The sequence below is a fragment of the Chironomus tepperi genome, unplaced genomic scaffold (assembly GCF_022539635.2).
Source record: "Chironomus tepperi strain 1889 unplaced genomic scaffold, CSIRO-AGI_Ctep_v1 contig_48, whole genome shotgun sequence".
In the NCBI taxonomy this organism is placed as follows: domain Eukaryota; kingdom Metazoa; phylum Arthropoda; class Insecta; order Diptera; family Chironomidae; genus Chironomus; species Chironomus tepperi.
In genome coordinates, this window is record NW_027226170.1 from 825,783 (window position 1) to 852,941 (window position 27,159).

General features: G+C 31.1%; 1 protein-coding gene across 3 annotated transcripts in view; it reads left to right on the top strand.

Moving 5' to 3' along the window:
• The window catches only part of kug (FAT atypical cadherin kugelei), a 150,565-nt gene that overhangs the window by 53,428 nt on the left and 69,978 nt on the right, over positions 1-27,159 (top strand). For all 3 annotated transcript variants that reach the window (XM_070652483.1, XM_070652485.1, XM_070652484.1), the window contains exons 10-12: positions 4,121-4,328; positions 5,050-5,111; positions 7,134-7,289. In XM_070652483.1, the coding sequence (XP_070508584.1) occupies positions 4,121-4,328; positions 5,050-5,111; positions 7,134-7,289 (426 nt within the window). The remainder of the gene's footprint in view (positions 1-4,120; positions 4,329-5,049; positions 5,112-7,133; positions 7,290-27,159) is intronic.

The window sequence follows — 27,159 nt, forward strand, 5'->3', positions numbered from 1 at the left end:
TGGGCTAATTTGCAGTTACTTTTACGCTAAAATTCAAAAACATTCGCTAAAACTGTTATAATTTACAGTAAAATTTCTGCTAAAATTCAAAATTTATTGCTAAAACTGTTATAATTTGTGCTAAATTACAGAGGTCGAAGGAAATTGAATTCGCCACAATTCGCTAAGAACCGATTGAAATTTGTATGAAATGTTTATACTTCACAAGTGCAAGCAGAAAACATTCAATTCAATTTTTAATCGGTTTATTAGCGAATCGGAACGAATTGCATGGATTACTTTGACCTTTGTTAATTTGAATTAAAAATCAAAATCAAGCATAATCAAAAAGCTTTGAAATATCAATATCAAAAACAGAATCAAAGCATAATTCTAACAGAATCAAAGCATCTCAATAAAATTCAAACTTGTTACAAAGTTACTCATAATTATCATAAATAAGAACGCTTCATCTCATCGAATACTAAAACTTTATAACTAGTTTCTCTGTTGACAACTTATTTTCCATTCATATTGAATCGAAAGTCACTCCCAGTAAAGTTTTTACAGAAGAATGAGAAGAAATGAAAAAAAATATTAAAAATAAGAGAGAAAGAATTTTAAATTTTAATAAAGTTCATTGAAAAGCAATTCAAATAGAAAGGGCAATCAGCAATAAATGAACATTGAATTGTTTCTTATTGAGCAAATATGTTTTCCTCTCCAACTATGTCTGTGAAGCTCTTTCCAAGAATGATTGCGTAAAAATATTTTAATTTGATTTTTGAAGAAGTCAACAGAAATATTTTCAATTAGAGAATTTTGAGAGCATTTCAATTCTGTGTGTCAATTTTTGCGGTCGGTATGCCTTTATTATAATTTGGTAAATTCATTCAAATGTCAATGCCCTCATAAATGAGTAATTAATCAACAAACACTTCCTAATTTTTTTTCCCTCTCGATTCTTATTTATGCTTGTATATTCCATGAAATTTAAGCGACACATATAATTTGTTGTAGGAAGTACATTATTCATCATGTATCATGCTAAAGCAGTACAAAAGAAGGGCTTATTGTTCCGACATGTTTTGGTTCTTTAATTGGATGATTAATCAATTCTAATGCTTTGTTAGGTATTACAAGTTAAGCATTTTTTTTTTTGGGGAAGCATTTTCGTTGGATATTAAGCTCAATAAAATTTATTTGATCTGAAATTATTTTGTAGGTATTTTATTACTTTGAGGTGGTTCATATGACCGGGTGAGCTAATAGCTCTGCACGATTTCTAATTAAATATTTGAACAAAGAAAAACAATAAAATTGAGAAAATTAGAAAATTGTTTGGAAATTAACGAGAATCTGATCATTCATGCAATTGTTTAGCAAGGGTTTGATGGCCGAGCCAGTCCCGAGTAACACTATTGAAGAAAGTTCCATGTGGCTAGTTGAGGTTAGGTTAGATCAAATTTCAATTGGCCGAGCCAGTCCCGAGCAACACAAATGAATACGTCTCCATGTGGCTAGTTGAGGTTAGGTTAGATCAGAAATGCAACTTTTCTATATAAAAATGTCTATAAATCTCGATTCAGCTATTAAATCTCAGCAAATGGAAATTAAATGTTTTATGAGACAACATAAAACTTCCAAGTGCTATAGAAGATCTTCAATAGACTTTCTATTAGCACACCCTAACTTTGAAGAATGTTAGACTTTAGAGAATTCATTATTACCATCAATAAAGTCAAAATTCCTATACAAATTAGTTTGAAAATTTCCCAAAAAAGAATGACTGAGTCAAAAGCAAACAATAAAGTACTTCATGTTATAGACTTTGAATTTGCGGTAAATAAATACAAAATTTTATTTGGTCTTTTGCATGATAATAGTAAAAGCAATCACATTGCCGTACTCGAATTCTATTCAACCACAGTAGAATCATATTCAAGTTGCTTATTGTGTACCACAAATATAAAAATGTCGTTTACATTATTTGTTTATGAACATTTTTTTTTATCGAATTCTCACAGCCTTTTTGACCCTTGAATTTTTCACATTTCTTCTCCTCTTATTTACTTTAGGGAAAATTCGTTCTGCCCACATCAAAATAAATTCAGATAATCAAATCAAATTGAATTTTTTTCTTTTTTTTTTTGATAAGCAAATATTGTTGTTTTGAATATGAATAACTGGATTGGATTATTTTCTCAATTTTTTGACAGTCACTCACTGATGAACAATAATAAAAATTAATTTAGGAATTTAATTTGGTTCGGAATCAGTGTAGGATTGTGATATAGTCGCGTATAATTGGCTATTTTGATTTAGAATAAAATTGACATTTAGCATTTTAATGAAAAATTAAATTAAATTATTTTATATTAGCGTAGTCGGCTAATTTATTAAGGAAATAGAACAACAATGCTTGTTTATCTATAAATTAAATTTAAGAACTTCCTCCACGGATTTAAATAAAGATGATGTTTATTCTTCGGAGTTTAAAAACAAACTAAAATGATTTTTTGAAGGGGTCAACAACTATAAAAGGGGAAAATCAACTGTCTCTAGTTGCAAATATAATTTGAATATTATATGACAGTTGGCATTTTCTCAACATAATTTAATCAGTCAGATTTATGCTTTCCTGCCAAATAATGTGCAAGAAACGGTTTATTAAACTGTACTTTAAGATAAAGTACTTCACAAATTTCAATTGAATTTATTATGAGCAGAAGTAAAATACGGTTTGGAAAATTCTTTGAAACGATACTCTTGGGTGATATGAAGCTATGATTTAAAATCTTCTGGTGACCTGTAAATTAACTAAATGATTCCCAGTAAGATCCATTAAAGAATACGATTTAGATGAAAATTTTTATAATGTGTCAGCGGAAATTATTGCTGCCTTTAAGAGTTTCTTAATTTAGTTCCTTAATTTTTATGTTCGTCAATTATTCGATACGAAAAAATTTATCGATTCATTTAATTACTCATTCCTATTTTAATTGCTTCATTTTAATGGCAATCAACATTTTTATTGCTTAATTTTATATTTTACACCAGAACTGTATGAATTCTTTTAAAACCTTATAATTGCTTGCATAATTCATTCAAATTTAAAAAAGTCGTTAAATTTTTGTGATGTAAAAATGATTAAAAAGAGTTCAAATCAAAGAGTTTGTGAAGGAAAAAAATGATTTAAAAGTTGCAAATCATTCAAATTTAAAATGTTCGTTCCATTTTCATCATGTAAATTTTCAAATTATTCAAATTTAAAAAACTCGTTAAAGTTTTGTGATGCAAAATAAAATGATTAAAACATTTCTAAAGCATTCACGTCATGACAGCATTGTTTAATGTAGATCTCACCACCATTATATACTATGGTCAGCAGTTTGGACAGAACTGTTATAATTAATAAACATTATTTATTATACAACAGTATAAAACTGTGGCACATTATGTCATAACCAAAGAATTTTACAACAATAACATGAGTAATGTATACAAAACTTTTGTGTATTATATTTACCGTTTCACAAAAGTGCATTTTTACCATAAAGTCATCGAATAAAACACACCCAGATCTCCAGAGTTTCTTTTATTCTATAGACAGTATATGCTGTTATTAATGAATAAAGTGCCTTAATATTACGACAAATAAAAATAATAATAAATATCTGAATACGAAAGAGAAAGAGCGCCATAAATAACAACAAAAAGCTATATTAGAGCAAGTATATAGTTCAATTTTCTGATACAAAGGTCATCCATCCAATTCGTATTTAAATTGAATTAATATTAACATAATTTATCATATTTATTGATTCAATTAAAGTTTATTAATGTTTATTTTGCGATTTTTTTTTATTCTCATCGTCTCTGCCTCCTTTCCCCTCCCCGCCTTGTTCAATTATATTCTGCTGCCGTTGGCATTTCTTCTTGACTTCTTCTTCCTATTCACTTTAATTTTTTTTATTATTTTTTATATTTTTCTTTAATAAATTCAATATGTGTGTCATGTGTCACATGTCTCTCGTGTATATGCATGTTGTTTTACATACAGGAGAAAGAATCTAAATAACAATGAAAATAATGATGGAAAAATAATATTCTTGGCACTTCTTTTACTCTTTATTTCCAGGTCTATATAAAAATTGAAAATGAGAACGACAATGTACCCTTGACGGAACAACCTGTTTACTATCCATCCGTGCTAGAAAATAGTCCGGCTGGTACGAAAATAATTCAACTTGAGGCTACAGATGACGATATAGATGTGGATCAAAAAATTTCATATAAACTAATATCAGGCAATCCCGAGGGCTTCTTTGCCATTAATACAACAACAGGTAAATGAGACGAGATGAGTCTTTACTGACGCTTCTATCGTCCTCCACAATTCTTCTTATTATTTTTTTATCTTTTTTTATTCGTTCGTATTAGCAACGTTAGCTACCGTAACTATACATTTATGTTTCCCTTTTTTTCGCTTACTCTGAGCTTTGCCTACCATTAAATTATTCCTACGCGAATTATTAATATTTTACCTTTTTCCTGTTTCTGCTTTCCTTACCTTCTCATTACTTACTTTTTTTTTGGTTATTTCAATTTTTATTTCAGTTTTTCCTTTGAAAGCGCATTTTTGGAAGATAAATATGGTTATAAATTCACTTTGCTTGATTAATTACCCCTGACACAGGAATAGCTAAATTACTGAGAGCTTTAAAGGCTTTGAAAAGGCTTGGAAAATTAATTTTCTCCGTCTAAGAACGAGCTAGATGCTTAAAATCTTGAAAAATTGATTTTTGTTCTAAAAATCAGTTTTAAAAGTTCAATTTTGAAATTTAGAAAGTCGTTAAATTTTATTCATTGCTCAAAAGAGCAATTTGAATTCAAAATGTACGTTAAGAGTTTTATTGGACATCAGGGACCAGTTTTTCATTAATTACGATTAATAACATCATTATCTAGTCCAAAAATGTGCCTTATTCATTAAATATATTAATTATTTTAAACAAGATTTGTTTTATGACCTAAAAACCTTTACATTAATATCATAATTTACAACAGGTCTGATTACAACAACCTCCCGACGTTTAGATCGAGAGAATCAACCGGAGCATATACTAGAGGTGAGAAATTTGATACGGAAGGAAAAAAACAGTAAAGTTTACATAAAAATGATAATAATGATGATGAAGAGATTAATTACACCGAAAAAAAAAGAGAATTTGTGAGTGATAAAATTGAGGATACTTTTTCGCATTGAATCTACGCACCGAAAATGTATACCTCAATTTGTAACAAAATAAGCCCACATGAGGTGTCCAAAAACAGTATGAGTTCATTTTGCTCATTTTTCGCAGAGTCGAGCCATAGGAAATTTGTAGTTAGTCATTTGATTAGAGATTCCGCAATCTCGGAGACTAAATATGAAAGTTGATATTTTTTTCATCTCGTGCTCCTCCGCAATCTGAAAAAGGATGCCTTAATGTGGATAAAAATAAGAAACTCATAGTGGATATCCGAAATTATGCGAAACATAATAATATTGTTATTTCTTCTTTCTTTTGTATTAAAAAAAGGCAAGAAAAACGAAAAAGATTGAATGTATTCAGTTTCATTCTTGTATAATCATATGCATAGGATGAATATCGAGCTTGTATATCCTTGAGAAACTTTTGTTATTTGAATTCTTGTCAAATGTTATTTAATTTTTGCGAATTGAGCTTCAAAGTTTCGTTATCCAAATATTTTCATGGGCTTTGAGACAATTTGTCAAAGCAATCGTAACATTCATAATTTTGTATACAAATTTCGTTACTTTCTCACTTCGTTGGCCTTACAGATCAATTGTGAATCATGGCCTACCTTATATGGTATATGAAATTGACTTTATAATTGGTTACTAATTGCCAATTTGCTAGACAAACTATAAAAGTGCAATACAGTCAACCTACAGCTTCATGTTCACATTTGTTATATAACGTATTTTTAGATTTTGAATTTCAAATTGTATGGTTTTCAAAACGATAACAATTGTAAGGTTCTGAAAATTACAAACAAAATTGTGAAATTCTGATTGATTAGGATTATTTATTGAAAATAAGTTAGTTTAATTAAGTTATTCTAACAATAACTTATCAATAAGTTTTTGCAACTGATGAATTTACATGGTATTAATTAAAATCTCGTGAGAAATACAAAATTTAGTGAAAGTTTGACAAAATAATTTAAAATTTGAAAGTTTTTAACTTATTTCTTCTGTTTCTGCTGTATGATTGACACACTCAGTTGACAGACAATAAGTTACAACCAAATAAAGTTTAGCGAAATTTACTGTTCTCAATTATTACTGAACAACAAAATATATCCTGTTATCAAAATATATGACAAAGTAAGTAAAATACATTGAGTTGTTGACTGTAACAGGTTTTCATTGTCACTAGAGAGTTAAACTCATGAAGTTCAATGTAATAAATTCTACATATATCGAATTTATGTAATATTATAAGGAAATTTTAAGTTGATTTTATCGGTTTAGCATGAAAAATGTCAATTCGAAAACGAGAACGAAAGCCTTTCCGAGCAGCACAATCGCAATTTACGAAATCCGTCGTCATGGTGTCATTCGGACAACTTCGTGTCTTATCGATGATTTGGCGACTTAGTGATATTCTGAGTGAACACGCTGTGCTGATCGGGCTACCAAAGGTTCAGATATGAAAATCATTCACAAATTTCTCTGAAGATTTGTCAAGGTTGAAAAGTATCAGAAAGTAACATAAAATTGATTTGAAAATGTGAAAGGAATATGTAAGTAAGTGAAGAACATTTTACAAAAATTATTGATCACTAGATGCTGTAGGTAGATCAATGAAATACTTCTATGGAAGTAATCAAATTCGGAAACCCCTATTGTCCACATGACCATGTAAATAAATCACATATTTTTATACACTCATTAAGTTTAATCTCATCATCATCATCATCAATGACTCCTACGATGAGTGTAGCTATACATATAATCACTCGAATGAAAAGACACTTACCTTTCATCTTCATTGACTTTTCCTCTCTCACTCATGTCACATCATCGCATATACAAATGCTTATACACCTTATTTTCTTTTTTTTTTGCTGTTATTTTCTAGGTCATGATAATGGACGATGGTGAGCCACAACTCTCATCAACAACTCGAGTGGTAATCAAAGTTGAAGATGTGAATGATAATTCACCCGAATTTGACCAGAAAACATACAACGTTGAGGTGCCTTCGAATGCGAAAATAAATCAAAAGCTTTTCCAGGTATGTATCACGGTGTATATAGCATATATATAGCTCCTATGTTATGATAAAAAGTGAAAACTCAAGTAACATATTTGACTCGATTTAGATGTATGTTGTCATCTTGTGAATTTGATTATTATCATACACTTAACCTGCACTTGAAAATACTACCACAATATTTATACATGTATATTTTCCTACTTACATCAAGCCACTTAACTTCCATCTCACTCTTACTTTACCTTTTTTTTTGTATACTGTACCATTCAATATCACATATATGCAGTCTGTAGTTACATTCATGTAAACGTACATAATAACATGATATGGAATCTATACACATTGGGGATTGAAAATTCGACGAATATTTCAGTGGAACTAATGCATTGGCCTGGCATTCTTCCTATTTCATGCCAATTCTTATTTCGTTCTTTTCATCTATTTTATCTACTTACAATAAACCTCTATCGTTCATTCCTACACATATTGAAAATGTGCAATGCAATGCAAAAAAACAAAAGGCATAACCAAACGAGTTAGTAGCTGCAAATGATCATTGGCTCTTAAATGTGTGACGAAAGTGCATTTCTGTTTCTGGCTTAAAATTGTAAATATTGTTGAATTTAAACATACAAAAAGATAATTTCATTACAAATCCGTTTGAGTTGGTTTTTACGGGTATTTTGGTCTCTGGGATATTTAATTTGAATGCTGTAATCACAAAAAAGTGCTGAAGGGAAATGAAAATTTAAATTAATCAATGGTTTTTAGCATTAATGAGTCTTTTTTAATTGAAATGTGTGAAGACATAGCTGTAATGATCAGGTTGATTGATTAATGTAACCAAATTTGTAGTTTTAAGACTGAAAAATCGTGGAGTCTATTATAATTTAGTTAGTCAGGCTGATTTGTATCTCTAACAGGCAAAGAGCATGATCTCGAGATCTTGGTCGTCTTAAACATTCTAGATAAGCATGTTTGTGAGCTTTGCTCTTAGCTTACTCTGCTATTAAGAGCATATTTCTTGTCTTCTAGAATTCTTGGCATCTGAAGCCGCCGTTCAGTCACCAATTGATTGCTCCTCCTAAGTAAAGATTTTTAGCGTATTATCGTCGCTCCCAAATACATTTTGAAGAATTGCATTGCTGACTAAGCATTACAAAGAGTTGGATTTGAAGCATTTGCTCGGTGTCAATTAGTTTGATAGTTTAAAATCATGACTAAATGCTTTAATTAATGGTTTTCAAAATCTGTAAAGAAAAACACTTGGAAAAAGTATCCCGTTAATTTTCAAAAACCTTTTGACCGTTAAATTTTCAAAAATATTTTGACCGTTATTTTTGAACAATTTTAATTTTGAAATTTATCAATTACTGACTAATGTAATTTAAATTCTTGATGAAACCACGGACTTATTATATTATCGCTAAGCTACAACTTCCTAATTTCCCGCAAATATCTACTATCTTATTAATCCAATCTGCCAGACCTCTCTTATTGCTTATTGCTAAAAATTTGCACCAAAAACAACTAAAGCACCTATTACGTTCACTCTGAATCTCTTCGCTTGGTTATGTGTACAAACATTATGCAAATTTTTTGCCATATATCCATAATACAAAAAAAATTCTCTCACATATAGTATAAATTCTCGCTCAATTCTTTTTTATGTTATATTCATTTCCTGTCTCTTTCCTACTCTTTTGCATTCATTCTTTCTTTCTTTTTGTCTAACATTATTCGCCATCAAATTCCGCAAATTAAATGTTGTCGATTATTCAACTTTGTGGAAAATTTAAATTAATTTCACTCGTCTCATGACATCTCCTACGCCTATTCTTTACTTATACATATCACATATATTATTTTTACTGTATTATGTGTTGGATATACTGAAAGTATATATAATAAATTAAAACATACATAATATGCATATGTCAGGGCATGCGACATTTAAATCACATTAAAATGTATATATCTTGTGAATAGATAGACTTAAAAAAATTGTTTGACATTGCCGCTGCTACTGACTTTATCTTTTGTGTCTCTTCTTTTGATACGCAAAAAAAAAATTATTTTTCTTTACATTTCAATAAGCAGTTATTGTGTTACATTCAAGATGGATCATCAGGGTTGGTCCAGAGAGCGGCCTACTCAAATATTACCGTTATTTTTTTTTTTTCAAAAAATTCAAATTTTTTCTGATCGTTATCTTCACTTTTCTTTGTAACGTATATTTTCATTTTAAAATAAGTTTATGTTCGAATGCTTGAAACATGTTCGATCCTTTCGACAATTTAATGCCGAAATACTCAAATTCTAAACGTCCACACTCAGGATTGTCCTTCAATGGGTTGAAATAGAAAGTTATAAGTAATATTGGATTTTTTGACAAGAATCACATATTTGTGATGTTTTAAGTACAAGAAGTTATTCTCGGAAAATTATTATTTGTTATGAACAAATACTTAAGTAATATGAGGCATGAATCTTTATGGAAATGTGGCTTGTAGATCAACAAATTCGCAGAAATGTTTATTTGTAATATATAAAAAAAAAATTGTAGGTTGAAATGTCAAGTTTGCTGTGGGATTTGAAATCTTGTAAGAATTGGATTACAATACTTCATATTGATTCCTCGAAATGGCATTTAATAAACCAAGTCGAAGTCGATAGGAATCAAACCCGCATTTAGAAAAATAAATTGTATGCAATTTGTGTAATATTTGTGCTACTCTGATCGGAATATCCATATTTGAGTAGAATACTATGTATTTTACATACTGTGGTGTCTGAGCATAGTGGAATAGAGGTATCGAGCAATATATAGGCAAGTCTGTCAATGCGAGGGTAACGGTAATGCCTAATTTGATATTAAGTAGACATGTGGACTTACTTACTTACTTTGATGGTCGTACAGATCAAGTGTGGTCCTTGGCCTCTCTCAGTCGGCGCCTGAAGGTGACTCTATCGCTGGCTACCGCTTGCCAATTACCAATTCCAAGTGTGATACTATCTCTATCGACAGCTTCTTTCCATAAGTTCTTTGGTCTATCGCGTGATCTCTTACCATCCAAAAAGGCAACTGATATGTATACTGTACATCCAAATATGCCATTAGTCGTGCCTTAGTCAAGTTACAATGACAATTGTAAGTGATGGGCTAGTAAATGACTACTCTTTAACTAGTTGCATGTCCACTCAGGAAGGCTTTCATGGCTCAATGGTTAGGCAGCCGATTAGACATCTGTATCAGTCTTTTGTTGAGTACATGGGTTCGATTCCCACCAGAGATCGACCTTCTCAATCACTTTCAAGAGTGATGTTGATATGGCAAGGATTCGCACAATTCTCACGGACATACGCACATTCCTTTAAATCATTTTTCCATACGATTCCAGTTCCATCATGTAATTTTTAAAAAACGAATAAAAATTCTATAGAAATCATATCTTGCGTCCAAACTAGACTCTGGTGTCACATTTTCTTAGATTATCCTTATGGATTGTGACCATTGTCACGTTGAAGCAACGTGATGACAAATTTTTTATTTTTGCGGCACTTGGCAGTTTCCCATATCAACCATGTCGTGTTGCTTGTATAGCACTCTTAAAAGAGTCTCAAACAGCCACAAAATAAGCTTTAAAAGTAGCGGTCAAATTATACTTTTTGGAAAAAAAAAACTTTTTTTGTGTATAAATCCTAGCAACGGCCAATAAAGTCAAAAAAGTATCGTGCAATAAAACTTGTTTGATGTTGGAAAAAAATTTTTAATACCTACCCCATCCAAAAAAAATGAGTCTGTCGGAAATGAACATCATTCATAATGAGTACTGTATAATCCTAATAAATTAAGCAATTAAATACTATTTTTGGTTTCCGTTATTGATTGCCAGCATTACAAAATTTGTACATAATTTATTAAAGTATCGTTATATACATTAATGGAATTTAACGATTTATTGTATCTGCTGTGATGTGGTCAATTATGTGATTTTTGTTATCATTGGGACATACTTTAATGTAGGAATTGTGTAATTTACCACCTATGATTTTATGTAAATTTATAGACTTTATTTTTGAAAATTAAATTTCCTGAAGGAAAGGAATTGCTACTTAAGTAAATAAGGCAGTTGACTTTTCTCTACTCTTCCAAGAAGTCCTTCGTGTGGTTCCTTTTGTGACTTTTTACTAAAATTGACTTTTTTTAAGACTTTGAATGGAAAGTTTAATTAAAATAAGAGTCAATTATATTAATTAAGGTTTTCAAAGGATTTGTGATATTTGAGAATCTGGAACTGGAAGAATATTTATCAAGGAACCCAATCACCTTGACTACTTAGTGGCAATTAGTTTGATTGACTGCTTTAAATTCTAAAATTTGTCAAAAGATTCAAATTTTATAAATCCGTTTAAAATTTCAAAATTTTTAACCCGTTAAAAAATTGAAATTTTTTAAAACCTTTTAAAATTCAAATTCTCAAATCCGTTTAAAATTCAAATTTTTGAAAATCGTTTAAAATTCAAATTTAATAAACCCGTTAAATAATTTAAATTTTTGAAAACCGCTAAAAATTCAAATTTTTTACCGTTAGAAGTTTCAAATTTTTGAATTTCAAATTTTTCAAAACCGTTTAATTTCAAATTATATTCATCCGTTAGAATTCTATTCTGTAATTTCTGTCGTGACCATTTCACAATGTTGCAATATTGTAAAGCCGAAGCCATGAGTCACACCCACTCGATCCCAGATTTTAAATCGATTAACCAATTTTTATTATTCGGATATTTATAATTTTCACAGAAAAACCAATAACTGAATATTAAAGGAAACCTACATGAATTGATGCTATTTTCATCACAAGTCACCATGCCAACTCTGATATGAAAGAAAGATTTTAATTTCTAGTCCTGAAATTGCCATGAAGCTCTGCAAATATAGACGCAAAAGCTTAACTCTTCTTCCTTTTTGCCTATATTATTTGAGACTTATATTTTTTGTTTCGAGGAAAAAAGCGAGGCATATGTATGTACATAAAAACTCATTACATAAGTCATGCAAGAAACCTTTTTTTATGTCGTTATATACTCCTGCATATATGTATATAGTAAGAACACTCTAAAAACCATTTTGATGTGTATATGTCAAGTTTAGACCAAAGAATTCAACTCATTTGTAGTATAAAAGCTTAACATATTATACACGTGAAAATGAGCAAGGAGTGCGGGGAAAATGAGCGTTTTGAATGCGAAATAAGAAGTAAGAGAAGCGATGAAAAAAAATTTATTCATGTAATGTGTAACTATTGTGTAATTTTTATCCATTATGCATAAGAATCTACATATATGTATTTATTATTAACTAAGAATGGGATTGAGGGAACTAAACTTGCCCTTAATACGTCTGTACACATGTCTTATATGTTTAGATGAAGATTGAACTTTATGCTAAAACTTTAATTTAATTAAACGCAATTTATGAGCAAGAAAATTTTAAAATTCAAATTATATCAAGGAACGGAATGAAAAGGTAAGGTTTGACTTACAACTAATCCCAGATCACGTGCCATTTTAATACAATAATAATCCTAAAGGATTAGAAATGCGCTACATTGAATGCAATGAAACCTCGTATAGACTAAAATCCTCCGTTTAACTTGATTATGAGTTTCACATTCGCTCCGTGTTTCGGTTTTGTTGGCTTTTGTGTCTGAAATTCGTTTTCTTTAAATTGCAATTTAAATGTATTTTGTACGTTTGAATTTTAAATAGGGATTTTGACCGTTAAAAGTTTAAACAAATTTTGACCGTTAAAAATTTGAACAAATTTTGATCGTTAAAAGTTTAAACAAATTTTGACCGTTAAAAGTTTAAACAAATTTTGACCGTTGAAAGTTCAAACAAATTTTGACCGTTACAAGTTGTAATACATTTTGACTGTTAAAAATTTGAACAAATTTCAACCGTTAAAAGCTTAAACAAATTTTGACAATTCAAAAATCAATTTTACGACCATAAATAACAACTTTCGTTGACAATTCCTTTAAATTGTCATCACTTGAATCTCTTCCTTTAAAATGGCATCAAACAAACAACGCTATAGTAAAAATCATTGCATGATTAGAGTATACCATATTTGTAGTTCCCCCGGGCTAATTCAACCCCCTCACTCGTACATTTGCTGCTCTCTTTCTCATTCTTTTTTTGCTGTTTTGTTTTCTCATGCTGATATCTGCTATTATGCCTGCCATACGTACGAGAGAGAATAAGAATCCAAATATTTTTTCTCCATACACATTCAGAACAAAAAAGCTCACAAAAAAATGAAGAGTACACACGTAAAAATTGGAATTGGAAAAACACGAAAACATTGTTTTGTGTGTAAACTTTTTTTTTCTGCCTCCTGTACCCCATTGTGCATGTGTTTTTGTCACCCACTCATCGTAATATACATACGACTTTCGACGTACGACCTGTCCTTTTTTTGTTGGCTCACAAATTAATTCTTTCTCTTTTTTGGGGAATTTTATTTTTTTTTGTTTCTTTTTTTTTTGTGCTCTTTGTTCCATTTCAAATGACTGAGTACATGAGCTGCTACCATTCATGTGACAAACTTGTTCTAACTGCTTCATTATATTAAAGCTTTTTTGTTGTTGTATTTACCTCAGGGATGGATTTTGGAAGGTTAACTTTGGGGTACTTTGCAGTGCTGGGTGATCGGTATGATGCGGTCTACTGTTGAGCTTTGAGAATGCTCTATAGCAGTGAAGGGCAACATGTGTGCCGCGGCATACAAAAGTGTAGCCTAATTAATTGAAAATGCCATGAACTGTATAACGTGTGCGGTTTTGTGCCGTAAAATATGTCAATTCTCTCAATTCACTTTCCACACCTCTGTCCACCCCTGTCTGAACAGAAATATAATTTATGCGGCGGTATGCCTTCGCACTCCCTTGAATTTTCTAATTCTCCTTTTTTTGTGTGTTTCATAATTTTCGTCGCTGACTTGTGACACGCACAACTGTAAAATTAGAAATGAAATCCGTCGGAGCTTCTTCTTTTTTTTTGTTCTTCTTATAATGTACACATATTTATTTCTAATGTCACCCTTCCGGGGAATTTAACGACCTTCGGCTTGATATTGCCTTTCACTTTCTACATTTCTCTCTTTTATTGTATGATTTCATCATGTTATTTATGCTGTATTGAGAGCGAAAATTCTTGCTGTATATTTATTTTTTTGGGTGAAAAGAAAACACAAGTAGAGAAGACACCGCGGGCGATTGGATGAATTTTTTTTTGTTATCGTGATTGATCAACAATAGAATGGAATAACAAGCAATATGTATTCCATATGAGGAGTCGGATTTCCTGATTTTAAGAATTGAGGAGATAAAAGCTCCGGGTTTATTTTAAAATTTTCACGAACTTGAAATTTGATGCTGAAATGTTCATGTTGTTGGTAACACGATTTTTACAATTTTTTAAGAAAACGCCCGAGCGTAGCTTAGGATCTCAATGATCTGAATAGCTAAAGGGTTTTTCGTCAAAATATCGTAGAAATTTCGAGTTTTGAGCTGAAAAGTTGCAAAATCTTAATTTTTAGGATATTGTCTGACACTCTGTTCATTGTGATGTGTATACAGACCCATCCAGAGAATTATTGGATTGGATGAGTAGAAAAGGACGCAACAGTTCTAGCATCCTGAACTAGCTGAAGTTATCGAAGGATAGAGACTGACCTTAGACGTTTTCTAGTAGTATATACAGGCCACAATCTGTGTTATATGTGGACGATCCTAATAGGCAAAGAGCATGCTCATCTTAAACATGCTAACACTAGATGAACCAGGTGCTCATACTAGATGAGCACATTCGTGAGTGTTCCACAAAATGCAAGCAATAAACCTGTAATCCCCCTTGTTTAGAGAGGCGACACCAAAAAATTAGAACTCGAAATTAGACGTCATGGTGCCGATAGAACAACTTCGCATCTTACTGTTCCATTTTTGATGTTTTCTCAAGCTTTTTGCAACAAACCTGCGATCGCGTGAACATTGTATCACAAGTCCTCCTTCCCCCATCGACACAAATGAAGAAGGCCCCGCCATGAAGCTTTTAAGGCTCCGCAAAATCTCATTTATTAACATTAAATTGTAGCAACCTATTATTGGCATCCATATGAACGCCAAACAAAAGCAGCTTCGATTATTTGCTTTATTCATTGGTGTCACCAGGGCTCCAAATTTCTGATTCAGTTTCTTAAATTTCGACTTCAGAATAAATCACAAAAATTCACCAGAAATTGCAAATCAGCTACTTAATATTCAAATAATTTAAACAGCAAGAGTTATTGCCAAAGTCTTTAAGGTTTCTGTAATTTACCGTATAAATTGTAAATTTCCTGCTACAATTTTAATCTCATTTTCGTTGAAAATTCCGTAAATTAAAATGAAATTTCTTTTTTCATTCACAATCTCAAATTCGAGAATTGAAGTGTACTTCTCCATTACGTGAACAGCACGAGAACAAGACTTGAAGTATCTTAAAGCAAATGAATGGAAAGAAAAGAAGAGATTAGGTTTATTTTTAGTCAATTTTATGTCAATGATTGTTTTTAATTTTCTAGAGATTTAAATCCGTAAAAGCTTTTAAAATCAAATCAACATAAGATGAAAATCTTTTCCTTTTTCTTGCTCAACAAATAGAGCTGCTGCTTCTTCATGCTAACGATAAAATAAATTGCTTAAAGAACGACTAAGTTGTGTGTCAATCTAGATACCATCAGAGCATTAACCAGTCAAAGCGAATATGTGTTGCAGCCAAATATAAAATGCGTTAAGCAAGTGAAAGTGTGGGATGTAATATTTTTACATGAAGCATGAAGCGATTCGATGGCAAGTTTCATGTTCACTTAATCTCAAATTACATATTTCATAAATATGACTTCACGATGAAACCGTATGACTTTTATTATTTTATGAAATTTCGACTGACGATGGGGGTGATGATAACAAGAATAATCAGGTAGTCAGGTTGGAGTGATTCAAAAAATGATATTTTGGAGGGGAAAAATATCAAAAAAAGCCAGCAAACGAAAAAAAATGTTGTGAAAAATATTATAAAAGGCATTTTCATTTCCCTTAGCATTTCCGCCTCTTTCACGGATTCACTTTTTTGTGCACGGTTTAAAAAATTTAATGCTTCATCCTGCGGTTTTTTTATGACAATTGTGAAAATAATATCCCCTAACTCCAACTTGCAATCGCTTTTTTTCTCTTCTAGCGGTTAAATTCCGACATTATCATTCGTGGTGCTTCATCCTTAATCCACATTATATAAATATACATTTACTTGTTTCCTTTAAAATGCCATAACTGTAAATCAGTTGTGTCCAATCTCTTTTATGCCATGGCACACATTAGTATCCTCCAAACTGCTATTCATTTCCAACTGGCTTCCACAGCATTGTATTGGGCCTTGCCACACAGCTTAGACATCCCTGACATAAAAAGGAAAAATATTCACACTCATACATTAAGTGAATAAGCAGCAGAAGAAATAATATGTATATAAGTGAAACTGAAAGGGAAGTGAAACGAACATAAGTGGATCTCGATATGGGCGGCATTGAAAATTTATTTCATCAACATCAGCAGCAAAAAACAGCTGGCAAATTTCACTCTCGATCACAGAGCATGTAGCATATTATAGATTGTGATTTAAGGGAATTTGCATAGTGGAAAGGACTTGAGCGCATAATTTTGAGGATGTTAATAAGAATCTGTAAGGTATTTTGGAAGTCCAGAAGAGGATTTACTGTAACAAAGTTCAGGATCTTTTAATATGGGATTAAGCTACATGTAAAATAATTAATTAGATTAACCCGATTAGCATAAGTTGCTTAATCGAGGCCAAATCCGGCAACGGACTGTGGTGACTCAGATATGATGCCGTATTAGAATCGAGTCTGGTACCAAGTCAAAGGCCAGCCTCAGGCAGGATTTTTGGTCAATAAATCGACTTGTGTCATTTGGGGTTGTTACATTTAGGAGGAATGCGAGAATTCATGCAGTCCAGTTCCACTCACACATAGTTTAGAACCCTTAGATCACTATTGGGCAACCTGTGTGTCGCGGCACACTGGTATATCTTAGAACAAGCACAACCAAACTGTGCCTCAGCTCAGAAAAGTTTGAACAACTTAGATAGACCTTTGGCCTTAGAGTTGCATTGAGAAACTCATTTACTGTAGGATAATTCCACTCACCTAATCCTAGCTACACCATAAATGGAATCTAAGCTGTTATCATGGTGTTTGAAATCTTATAGAAAAATGAAAATCATCTTGTCTTAACATAGGATGATCCTGTGATTTATTGCATTGTTCTTCATAAGTCCAGAGAAAATGTAATTTTAATCTGTAGATTCTCTCATTCATTCACCAACACCCAGGAAGCTACAACCGACAAAATAATCATCCTGCCAGTCAAATTGATAAAAACAAGCTTCACATAATGTTCCTTAAAGAATGTCCCCAAAAAAATTGCCATCTTTGCGTTACAATTTGATTTAAAGTTATTTAAACGGCGAAGGACTATGGGTAAATGGCAGAGATGTAAAAGCTCGTGCACAAGTATGGTTTTACTGTGCAAATATAACATCACTTCCCCCAGCCCCTATACATGGCATTTTCATTTTAAATTTATAGCAATAATATTAGGTAAAAGGACCATAAGCGACAAAAAGGCGTTGAATAGGAAGACATGACACATAATTTTTGATATCAAATGGTTTTCTTTTTTGTATGCCAGCACGGAGGATGGGGATGAGGAAGAAGGGAAGTGTAAGATAGAGGATGTTATAACAAGAAAAGGAATGGCCGAAAAGTAGATGAAAAGAACGAAGAAAAATATCTATAATTTATGACATTAATCGTTGACCGCATAACAAGAAAAGAACGAACCCTATACCCAACACCACAAAAATTTTTTTGTTCCTTTTTTATTGATACGTACACTTTAGGCATTTACCCTCACCTACATTATATACAATTTTTACCATCTCCTCTCATTCATATCAAATCATCATTATTGTCATCATCATCATAAGCATCATTTTTATTACATTTGATATTATTATACAGATTTTTATTCTTTGCTAGCTATGGTTCCATCTCTCTTTTATGCTATGGCAGACCAAGATCATAAGAGAATATATCAGTGTGTGGCTTTCTCAAAAAACGATCGTTAATTTTTTCAAGATTCAATTTTTTTTCGACCGTTACATTTATTTTTCTTTGTAACGTAAATTTCGAATTTAAAATGAGTTAAGTTCGAACTATTCGAATTTTTCGAAAATCCAATGTCGAATTTGAGACGGCCACACTCTGGAAAATATTTACAGAAACCATAAAACATGAAAAGAATAAAAAGAATATCCAAAACACTCAAGAGATATATACATACATAGAAAATATGCTTCACAAAAGATGATGAAGTTGACAATCTAATAGTGATGACATATAAAAAAATACTAAATCGAAGATTTCTTTCTTTTTTTTCTTCTTTTTCTTCCAACTCTTTTTTCTATCTCTCTTTTTTTCCCTTTTATTCCACCATTACCATCTGCATGCAGGACGAATTTGGCAACAGTAATAGTAATAATAATAATAATTTTGATCCACATGGATCCACATTGAAACAAAATTTGGATTTTCACTTAGACACAACGTGGGAATTCTCAAGCGTACATGATATATCGCATGGTCTTTTTAGGGTAAATTCTAAAAAAATATATATATTGTATATTGTTTTAAATATTATTGGAATGAGTGACTAGAGCGCATTTTTCATTGTCCAAAGCACAATCTTCTGATCAATTTAGTTAAGGGGTGTTCATACATAAATGACGTCAAGATTTTATCGAAAGCAGATAATTTACTGGACAGCAAAACATCCCATGGAACCAGAATGTTCCTTATCTATTTCATTGTATTACATCATTACGATCATTACATTATGTTCCTGAATATCAATGTTATAATATTAACTTCATTAACGTTATAATATTGATGTTCCTGAGGAATATTAATGTAATACAGTACATATGGAACATTTTGAATACATGGAGTATTAGCAAGGGCATCTTTATGTTGTCGTGTTAACGATTACATATAAAGTTGCCCTGATGTCACTAAGATTGTTGATTTTGACCCATTTTTACGATGAAATCCAGTTAGCCGCAGCGTGACGGAGGGCTTGAGATACCGGTCCCGATTCCGAGACAGAAACTATCCCAGAACTTTATACGGGAAGACTCCCTGGTGGATTTCCCGGGTAGTCTCGATCTCGATGTAGAGTATTTGTCGAGACTGAGACTTCGTGAAACCTTTATCGTGACGCTCGGTTTGGATTCTAAAGTCTAATGCTTAATGCAATTCCATAACAGTTTTTAAGTACTCTAAACATCTTATAATCATGTTTGATAATAGTCACGTCATTTATTAAGGACTCCAAACACTATTCAGAAATATATACTAAACCAATAGCAGTTCCAAAACGAATGTTGAATCATTCACTCCATCCAACAAAAATTCACTGAAATTATATAAATATAATTATGAGGATTTGTCATTTGGTCTGTCATTTCGGTCTTAGCTCCCAAAGCTATTTTGATCTTTAGAAATCTAAAATTGAGATTTTTTTAGGCAAGTTTGGTAACAAAATCTTAACCTTCCTCCCCCTCTGACCCAGCTTTGTATGATAAATGATTACATAACATAACGTAATCAATGAACAACTCCTAAACCCGTCTCTTTCTCACTGAAACTTTTCAGCATTAAGATTACAAACAAGAATGACTTCCATTTAAACTTATAATTTAATCCCCATAGAAACCCACTTTTGCGTGGTGTATAATTTTCTACCTGTCATGTTTGACGGGATTATACCCTAGTGAATACATAGTTATGAGCTATAGTATTATATCGTTATACAAATATATCCATGTACATTACATTATTTAGCTAATCCCTGTGGGTGTTTAATGTGTTATTTTTCCTCACATTATCTGCTTCCAATTTACTCGGTCGATGTTGTAATTTTCATATAAATTAAACATGAAGAGTTATGGCTAGTTTATGCGAATCATTCAAAAGAATAATATTATACTTTTTTTTCGTATTATGTCAAATTAATAATAATGAGATTATATGGAATAGTTTTGCATTATGAAAACATTTTGAATGGTTATAATTGAATGCATGTAAACAATTTAGTTTGAAAAATGTCAACATACCTGCAAGGCAGATCAATAACATTGTAAAAAGTCAATTTTCTCGCTTATAAAATGCATTTAGGAATTTTATTTGATTTATTTCTAATTTAACGGAAATTTTCAGTTCAAATTTTAATCAGATTTTAAGTTTGTTCAGTAAAAAAAGTTCGTTCTGTAACAATTTTAACGAAAATTTTAAATTCAAATTTTAATCGGATTTCTGTTCAGTAAAAAAAATAGTTCGTTCAGTTACAATTTTAACGGAAATTTTCAATTCAAATTTTAATCGGATTTCTGTTCAGTAAAAAAAATAGTTCGTTCAGTAACAAATCAAAGTAGTCATTCCAAAATAAAAAAATTAAATTCGAATCAAAAGGCTGAATTTCACAGAATATTAATCAGTCAATGAATAATAAATGAGAGCATCATAAATATATTAATATAAAATGCTATAAAATTTCAAGTAATGACTCCAATAAAGCTATCATAAATCAAAAAGAGAATTTTTTTTTTTTCACAAAATATCAACAGATATTTTCAGTAAATTTAGCAAAATAATAACTATATTACAAGGTATTTATAACATATCAAAGATACTTTACAAACATGGCCCAAAAAAAAATCCTTTTTAAATGCTTTAAGCAATTCAATTTTGAGTCTCTTTGAAGATTCAAACGTGAAATCAGTATCGATGATGAAATATATTTGAATTAATCACAAAATATTTCACAATTTTATGTTTCATAGCTAACTGGAGAATATTCCCACAAACATAATTTTGACTCAGAACTGAAGAATCTAAAATAAACATTCAGTACAGAAATTGCTCCTATAGGAATTTACAGTAAAAACTTTTACTCGACAACAAAATACAATAGACATTTTTTGTGATTTGTTATATCCTCAATGTAACAAAGTTATTGGATTTGATTCGAAAATTGTTCATTATGAGCGATAAATCGAAAAATGATGTTAACCTTTGGCATTTCCACAGAAAATAATATTTTGATCGATTCTGGCAAGAAAAAAAAGATGAAAATGTATTGTTATGTCTTGATTCCAATTTGAAATGTAAGGTTTGCCTTTTTTTTTGAAAATAGATTTTCAATGACTTTAATATTAAGTTCAAGTAAGAGTTGATATAATATTGGATTATCCACTTTTTATGAGCTTAAAGTGCCATTGAGCTCTACCATAATCCAATTTATATAGCTAAGCTTTAATGGAATGTTGATTTTTTACTTATATTGACTATTTTATATTTAGAACTATAACTGAAACTCTATATGATGATTTGCAATGGGATACATTCATTCCCAAATGAAATCTTGCCACAAATGAAATATTTTTATTTTTTGTTGTCAGAAAATCGACAATTCTGAGTGGTTTCGAGTAATATAAATCAAAAATGTACAACCATATTTGTGTAACGAATGTAATATTAAAATGCCATTATATCGTACATATTATACTGTAAATATTTCATCACACATTCGGCATAAAAAAAGGAATTCTCTCTGAAAACTATTTAAATTTTTACACGTAAAATATTCTTTATTGACAGTAAAAATTCTCCATGAAATGAAATTCAGCATTCAACAAATAATATGAGAGTTGCTCATTTTAAACAGGCACAGTCTGACTTAAATAGGAAAATATGTCTTGAGTAGACCAACCCTGCATAATTCCATTCCATTTATGTATTTCATTCGAAAACAGCAAAAGTAGTCTTATTTGTGCATTTATATTTTATAATGAGAGTATCTGAACTAACATTTGAAGTTATGAAATATTAACGTACATGCTAAATATTTACTCACCAAATTTTCTCTCCTCATCGTCACCTCCCCTCACATTTCAACTCGTCTAACCTTAATATTACAAAAGTTTTAGTTTTGTAGGTAAAAGTAAATTTTGTATTGCGATGGCCATTTTAAGTTTGAGGATTGGTAATTGTGGGTTTGTGAACTGTAATTTTTGAGTTTTGTGAACACTTTCATGTTTGATTCTAACTGTAATTGGCGAGATGCATACTTTGATATTTGATTATTCACAATGAAAACGTAACAGTTTTCCTAATTTTGTACTAAAATTTGAAATAATGAATCTAAAAATTCCAAATTTTAGTACATACCAAATTTTAGAAAATTGTAAATTTAAATACTTTTTTGGACTTTTCTAAGCTCATTTCATGTTAAATACAAGACTTTCAACTGTATACTAATATAAGATCATTAATATGACAAGCAATTATGTCCAAGAAAACTCAATTTTAAAGAAAACTTTGAAATTTCAAATTGTAAACAAAGATTTGAATTTTTGAATTTTGAGTTTCTTGAAAGCTTTTTTGAACGGACAAATTAGACAAATTGAAGCTTTGGCTTTGTTTGTTTGATGTATCTTTAAAATGCTATTTTTTCTAAAATTCCCATTTTTTGCGGCCATCACCATATGTATGTATACATACAAATTATCAAAAAGAGCTCCATTTATAGTTATACCCAGTTAATAGAGAATGGGAAAAAAACTAAAACGAAAGCATGAAAAAAAGTGCTTTTTAGGAACAAAAACTATAAAGTGAAGTACAAAACTTTTCTACAAGTCAGATCACATAGATAAAATTGTAAATGAATAATAAAAATTTGTTTTTAGTAAACTTTCAATTTGTTATTTCTTTTCCCTTCTTCACATTTTGGTGCTCTTTGTTCTGGAGTGAGAAAAAAAGGGAAAATAAAGTATGTACACAAAAAAAGGAGTTGAAAAGTGCTTTGTAAATGATTTTATAAAGCGTATTTCTCTGTCAACGTAAGAGGATTTAATGAATTTAAAAGATGGGACTTTAGAAAAATACGTGAAGAATTCGAAACAAGCAGTGCTTGAGCTTTTTTGTGCTGCAGATATATTTCGACAGGGAAGGTGACATTTTTATTTATGTACTTTATTGAGTATAACTGATCCTGAATAATCATTCAATTGACACAGTAAAGTACTTGATACAATGTTAGATTATGTGCTGGATTCAGTTACTGATTGATTAATGGGTTATTAATAATCTGAATAGTAACAACGTATTCGCTAGATCCGACATTGTTTAATGATTGTTTAACAAGTGAGGGTGCGCCAAGACCAATGCACTCAATGGACTTACTACTTATTGTGAGATCAGAATCAATCTCTTGATGACGGAATTGTCAAGCTTATTGTCTTTAACCTACAAAGAGAGGGCATGAGCCCCAATTTCCATATAATTCGATAAAAAGTTTCCCCTGACGAGTCTCGAACCAATGACCGATTGGTCGGTATCACAATAATTAGATACCAAAGTACGGAACCATTCCGCCACCAACCCACCTCGACTCAGGCATGGAAATTGCACCAAAAGAGTAATAATATTTGATGAATCTGTATACGATATCTATCCTGCTGTTTTCCTAAATTATCACAAATTACGCCTTTAAATTAAATCTTGAAATAGAGCAAATATCACTACAGGTATCTCAGCATGAACTTCCTTAATTTAAAAGCTTTAAATTAGTAGATATTTAGCAGCATTGAAAAGACAATAAGGAATTATTTAAAGAGGTTTATGTGCTCATTAAAATTTATCTGAAAATCCTCTCCGACTAGATGGCAATTAAGAAAGATTTCCAATATTGATTGAGTATTTTCTAAAGATAAACAAGTTGACTTTATAATTGATTGAATATTGCAACTGATTGCAATTACTACACTTTTTAAGATCTGGATTTTTCTTCTATTTTGTCAGCAGTTTCTAGTTACAATACTCTAAGTGCTATAATTAGACCACCCACCCTTCTCTCATCGAATCGTATTCAGGGGTGGCCACGGGAAGGGCGGTCCCTTCTCTTTTTATGAACTTAGTTACTTACTTACTTCGCTGGTCGTACAAATCAGTTGTGATCCATGACATCCCACAAGAGTCGCCTAAAGCTGGCACTATCGCTGGCTTCCACTTGCCAATTTGCGATACCAAGCGCAATACTCCTTATGGACTAATTGCTAGTTACATCCATGCTCCCCTCCCTAACACATTTCTGGCTATGTCCATGCCAAGAATCCACAAAATTCAAAATTACCCGCATAAGCATAAATTTACTACTTGATAAAATCCCTTATTACGGACCACATCATTAAACTCAACAAGGTCTAGGCAGCACGTTTCCAAAAGATGCTTTCTTACTGATCTAGAAGACAGACAATCATTACTACATGTAATGCCCTCCCAATACAAAAATTCTAGGAAAAAAAGGCCAAACTTTTTTTTCTAGTAACATTAACAGCAAAAAATTATGTGTGTTTTGCAGTACTATCATGTAGTCATAAAATTCTATGTATATACATCTATTTCTTTTTTTATAGATGATGGCAAGTGGCTAAAGTGGCAAATGTTTATCCAAAAACCGTATTTATGTATATATAAAATATATAAATCCCCCATTTTTCTGCTTCTTTTCTCTCTCTTTTTTTAAGTGCCATACAGACACAAAAAAGAAGAAGAAAATTTTGTCAGCTGGGCTGCAAATAGCAACAGCATTAAAAAGCTTTTTATGCGCCCCTCCATTGTTTCTCATGCTTTTATTGTACATATTTCTTTTTGGACACAAATAAATTTTCTATAGTTTCAGTTGAATTGTGACAACAGACACTCTTTTACGTCCCCCGTTCCTTATTCCGTCAGATCTCTTCTCATTCCCAATCTGTTTCATTTATTATTCCTGCATCCTTTTATATCTTTCTCTGAGTGATGGAAAGCACCAGCTTCTGCATAAAGAAAAACTTTTTTTATATCTTCTTTTTTCTGTAACTTTTTTTTGATCCTCAATTTTGTTTTTGAAGAGTGCTGGGCTGTTGGTGTTACTTTATCTGACTTTTTGTGATTCTCTCTCTTTTTTTTGATTTAATGTTTTGTAAATTATTCAGAAAAATTCTTTTGAAGTTGAAGAATTATGTCATAAAAATAAATATGGAGATTGCCGCATTTAAAAATTAACGTTCAAGAAGTTATGGCATTCAGTGAAATGTACTCATTTGAAGTTTGGGCTTTTTTGGTTTTTGGTATTTGGAAAATTTAATTTTTTGGTTTTGAATTTAAATTGAATTTTAAAGAAATAATTTCAGTAGATTAGAATGCAAATTAGGTAGAAATAGGGAATACTCCACACATATTGAATACTAAATCGGCAATCGATGGATATTAAATGTTATACTTCACAAGTGTTAGCAGAAATAAATGATTTTAATCGGTTTATCAAACCGAACCGGAGCGAATTCTAGTTGACTTCATCCTCTAAAATTGGTCAACTATCAATTCTTTGATCTAGGAAGTAAATTTACCATCCAAACTACCCCTTAGGCAACTCTTGGGTTTCTACTCCCAAAACTACCTCTTGTGCTCTCACATTGCTGTTAATCCATAAATGACAATCTACCCCTTCCATATGGCTGCGCTCGAATCTAGAAATAAAGAACTTTGAATCTAAAGTCACCCTTTTTTACTAAAAATTGTTAAATCTTCAAATTAAACTTAAGTGTGTAACTTACTAAGGGTACTTACTTACTTGCTGAGACCAAAATCCGATGAGGAGCCTAGGTTTCTACAAAACGCCTTTCATCTGACCCTATTGCTGAATGTGTAGCATATCAAGAGCGTATTCTTTAGATTTAAAACAGAACTTAAAGTCGACTTGACTTTTGTATGGAAAATAAAGATTCAAGTCAATTTGACTGCATATATAATTGAAGTCGAAGCATCACCTACCCAACAGGCAAATAGCAAGCTTTTATGGTACATCTACAGTATTTAAGATAGTTAAGAGTGATCTTTTTACCTATTAGGGACTGTCTTTTTTCTTTAAGAAAAAAATCTCAAATCCCCCTCTGCTAAATTTTTGACCCCTCTCAAATAATTTCTGCTTATGCTCCTGTTGCATCTATTACAAACAATACTTAGTTATTGTTTACACATCCCGTAACTCTCTTTTAAGGGGTGAGTTTGAGTTTACACCTCAAACAATGATCCAATTGTTCACGTTATATATTTAATACCTACCTGGAATGACCCCTTAATAAAGCAACAATAACTCAATGTGGGATTTGTTTAATTTAAATTTAAAATAAATAGGTATTTTTCATATATTATTATTTATGTGAGGGAAATTTTATGTAAATTAAAACATGAAAATTCGTTTAATTAAATACCTTTAAAAATTGGAATCATCATCAATTGAGGATAATTAGCTCAAAAAGTAAATAAATCAAATTAATCCATCCTCAATATATGAATAAAAACATTAATTTTATACTCATTACTATACAGTCCATTGTAAGCATATTCATCATCTCGAGAAACTCCATCTTCATGTAATACTTTTTGCAGAACCAACTGGAGCAAGTAGTAATACATCTATTCATGTAACATCAATAACTAGTTGCTAGAAAAACTTTCATCGTACTCAAAAGACCAATTATTGTAGGAAAAATCAACAGCATTGTGCTACATCCTTTTCTAGTTTTAATTAAAAAAATATATATTTTAATGGCTTAAATAAAGCACGTGCAGGAAACATTTGCCTATTTAGACTACTTCTTC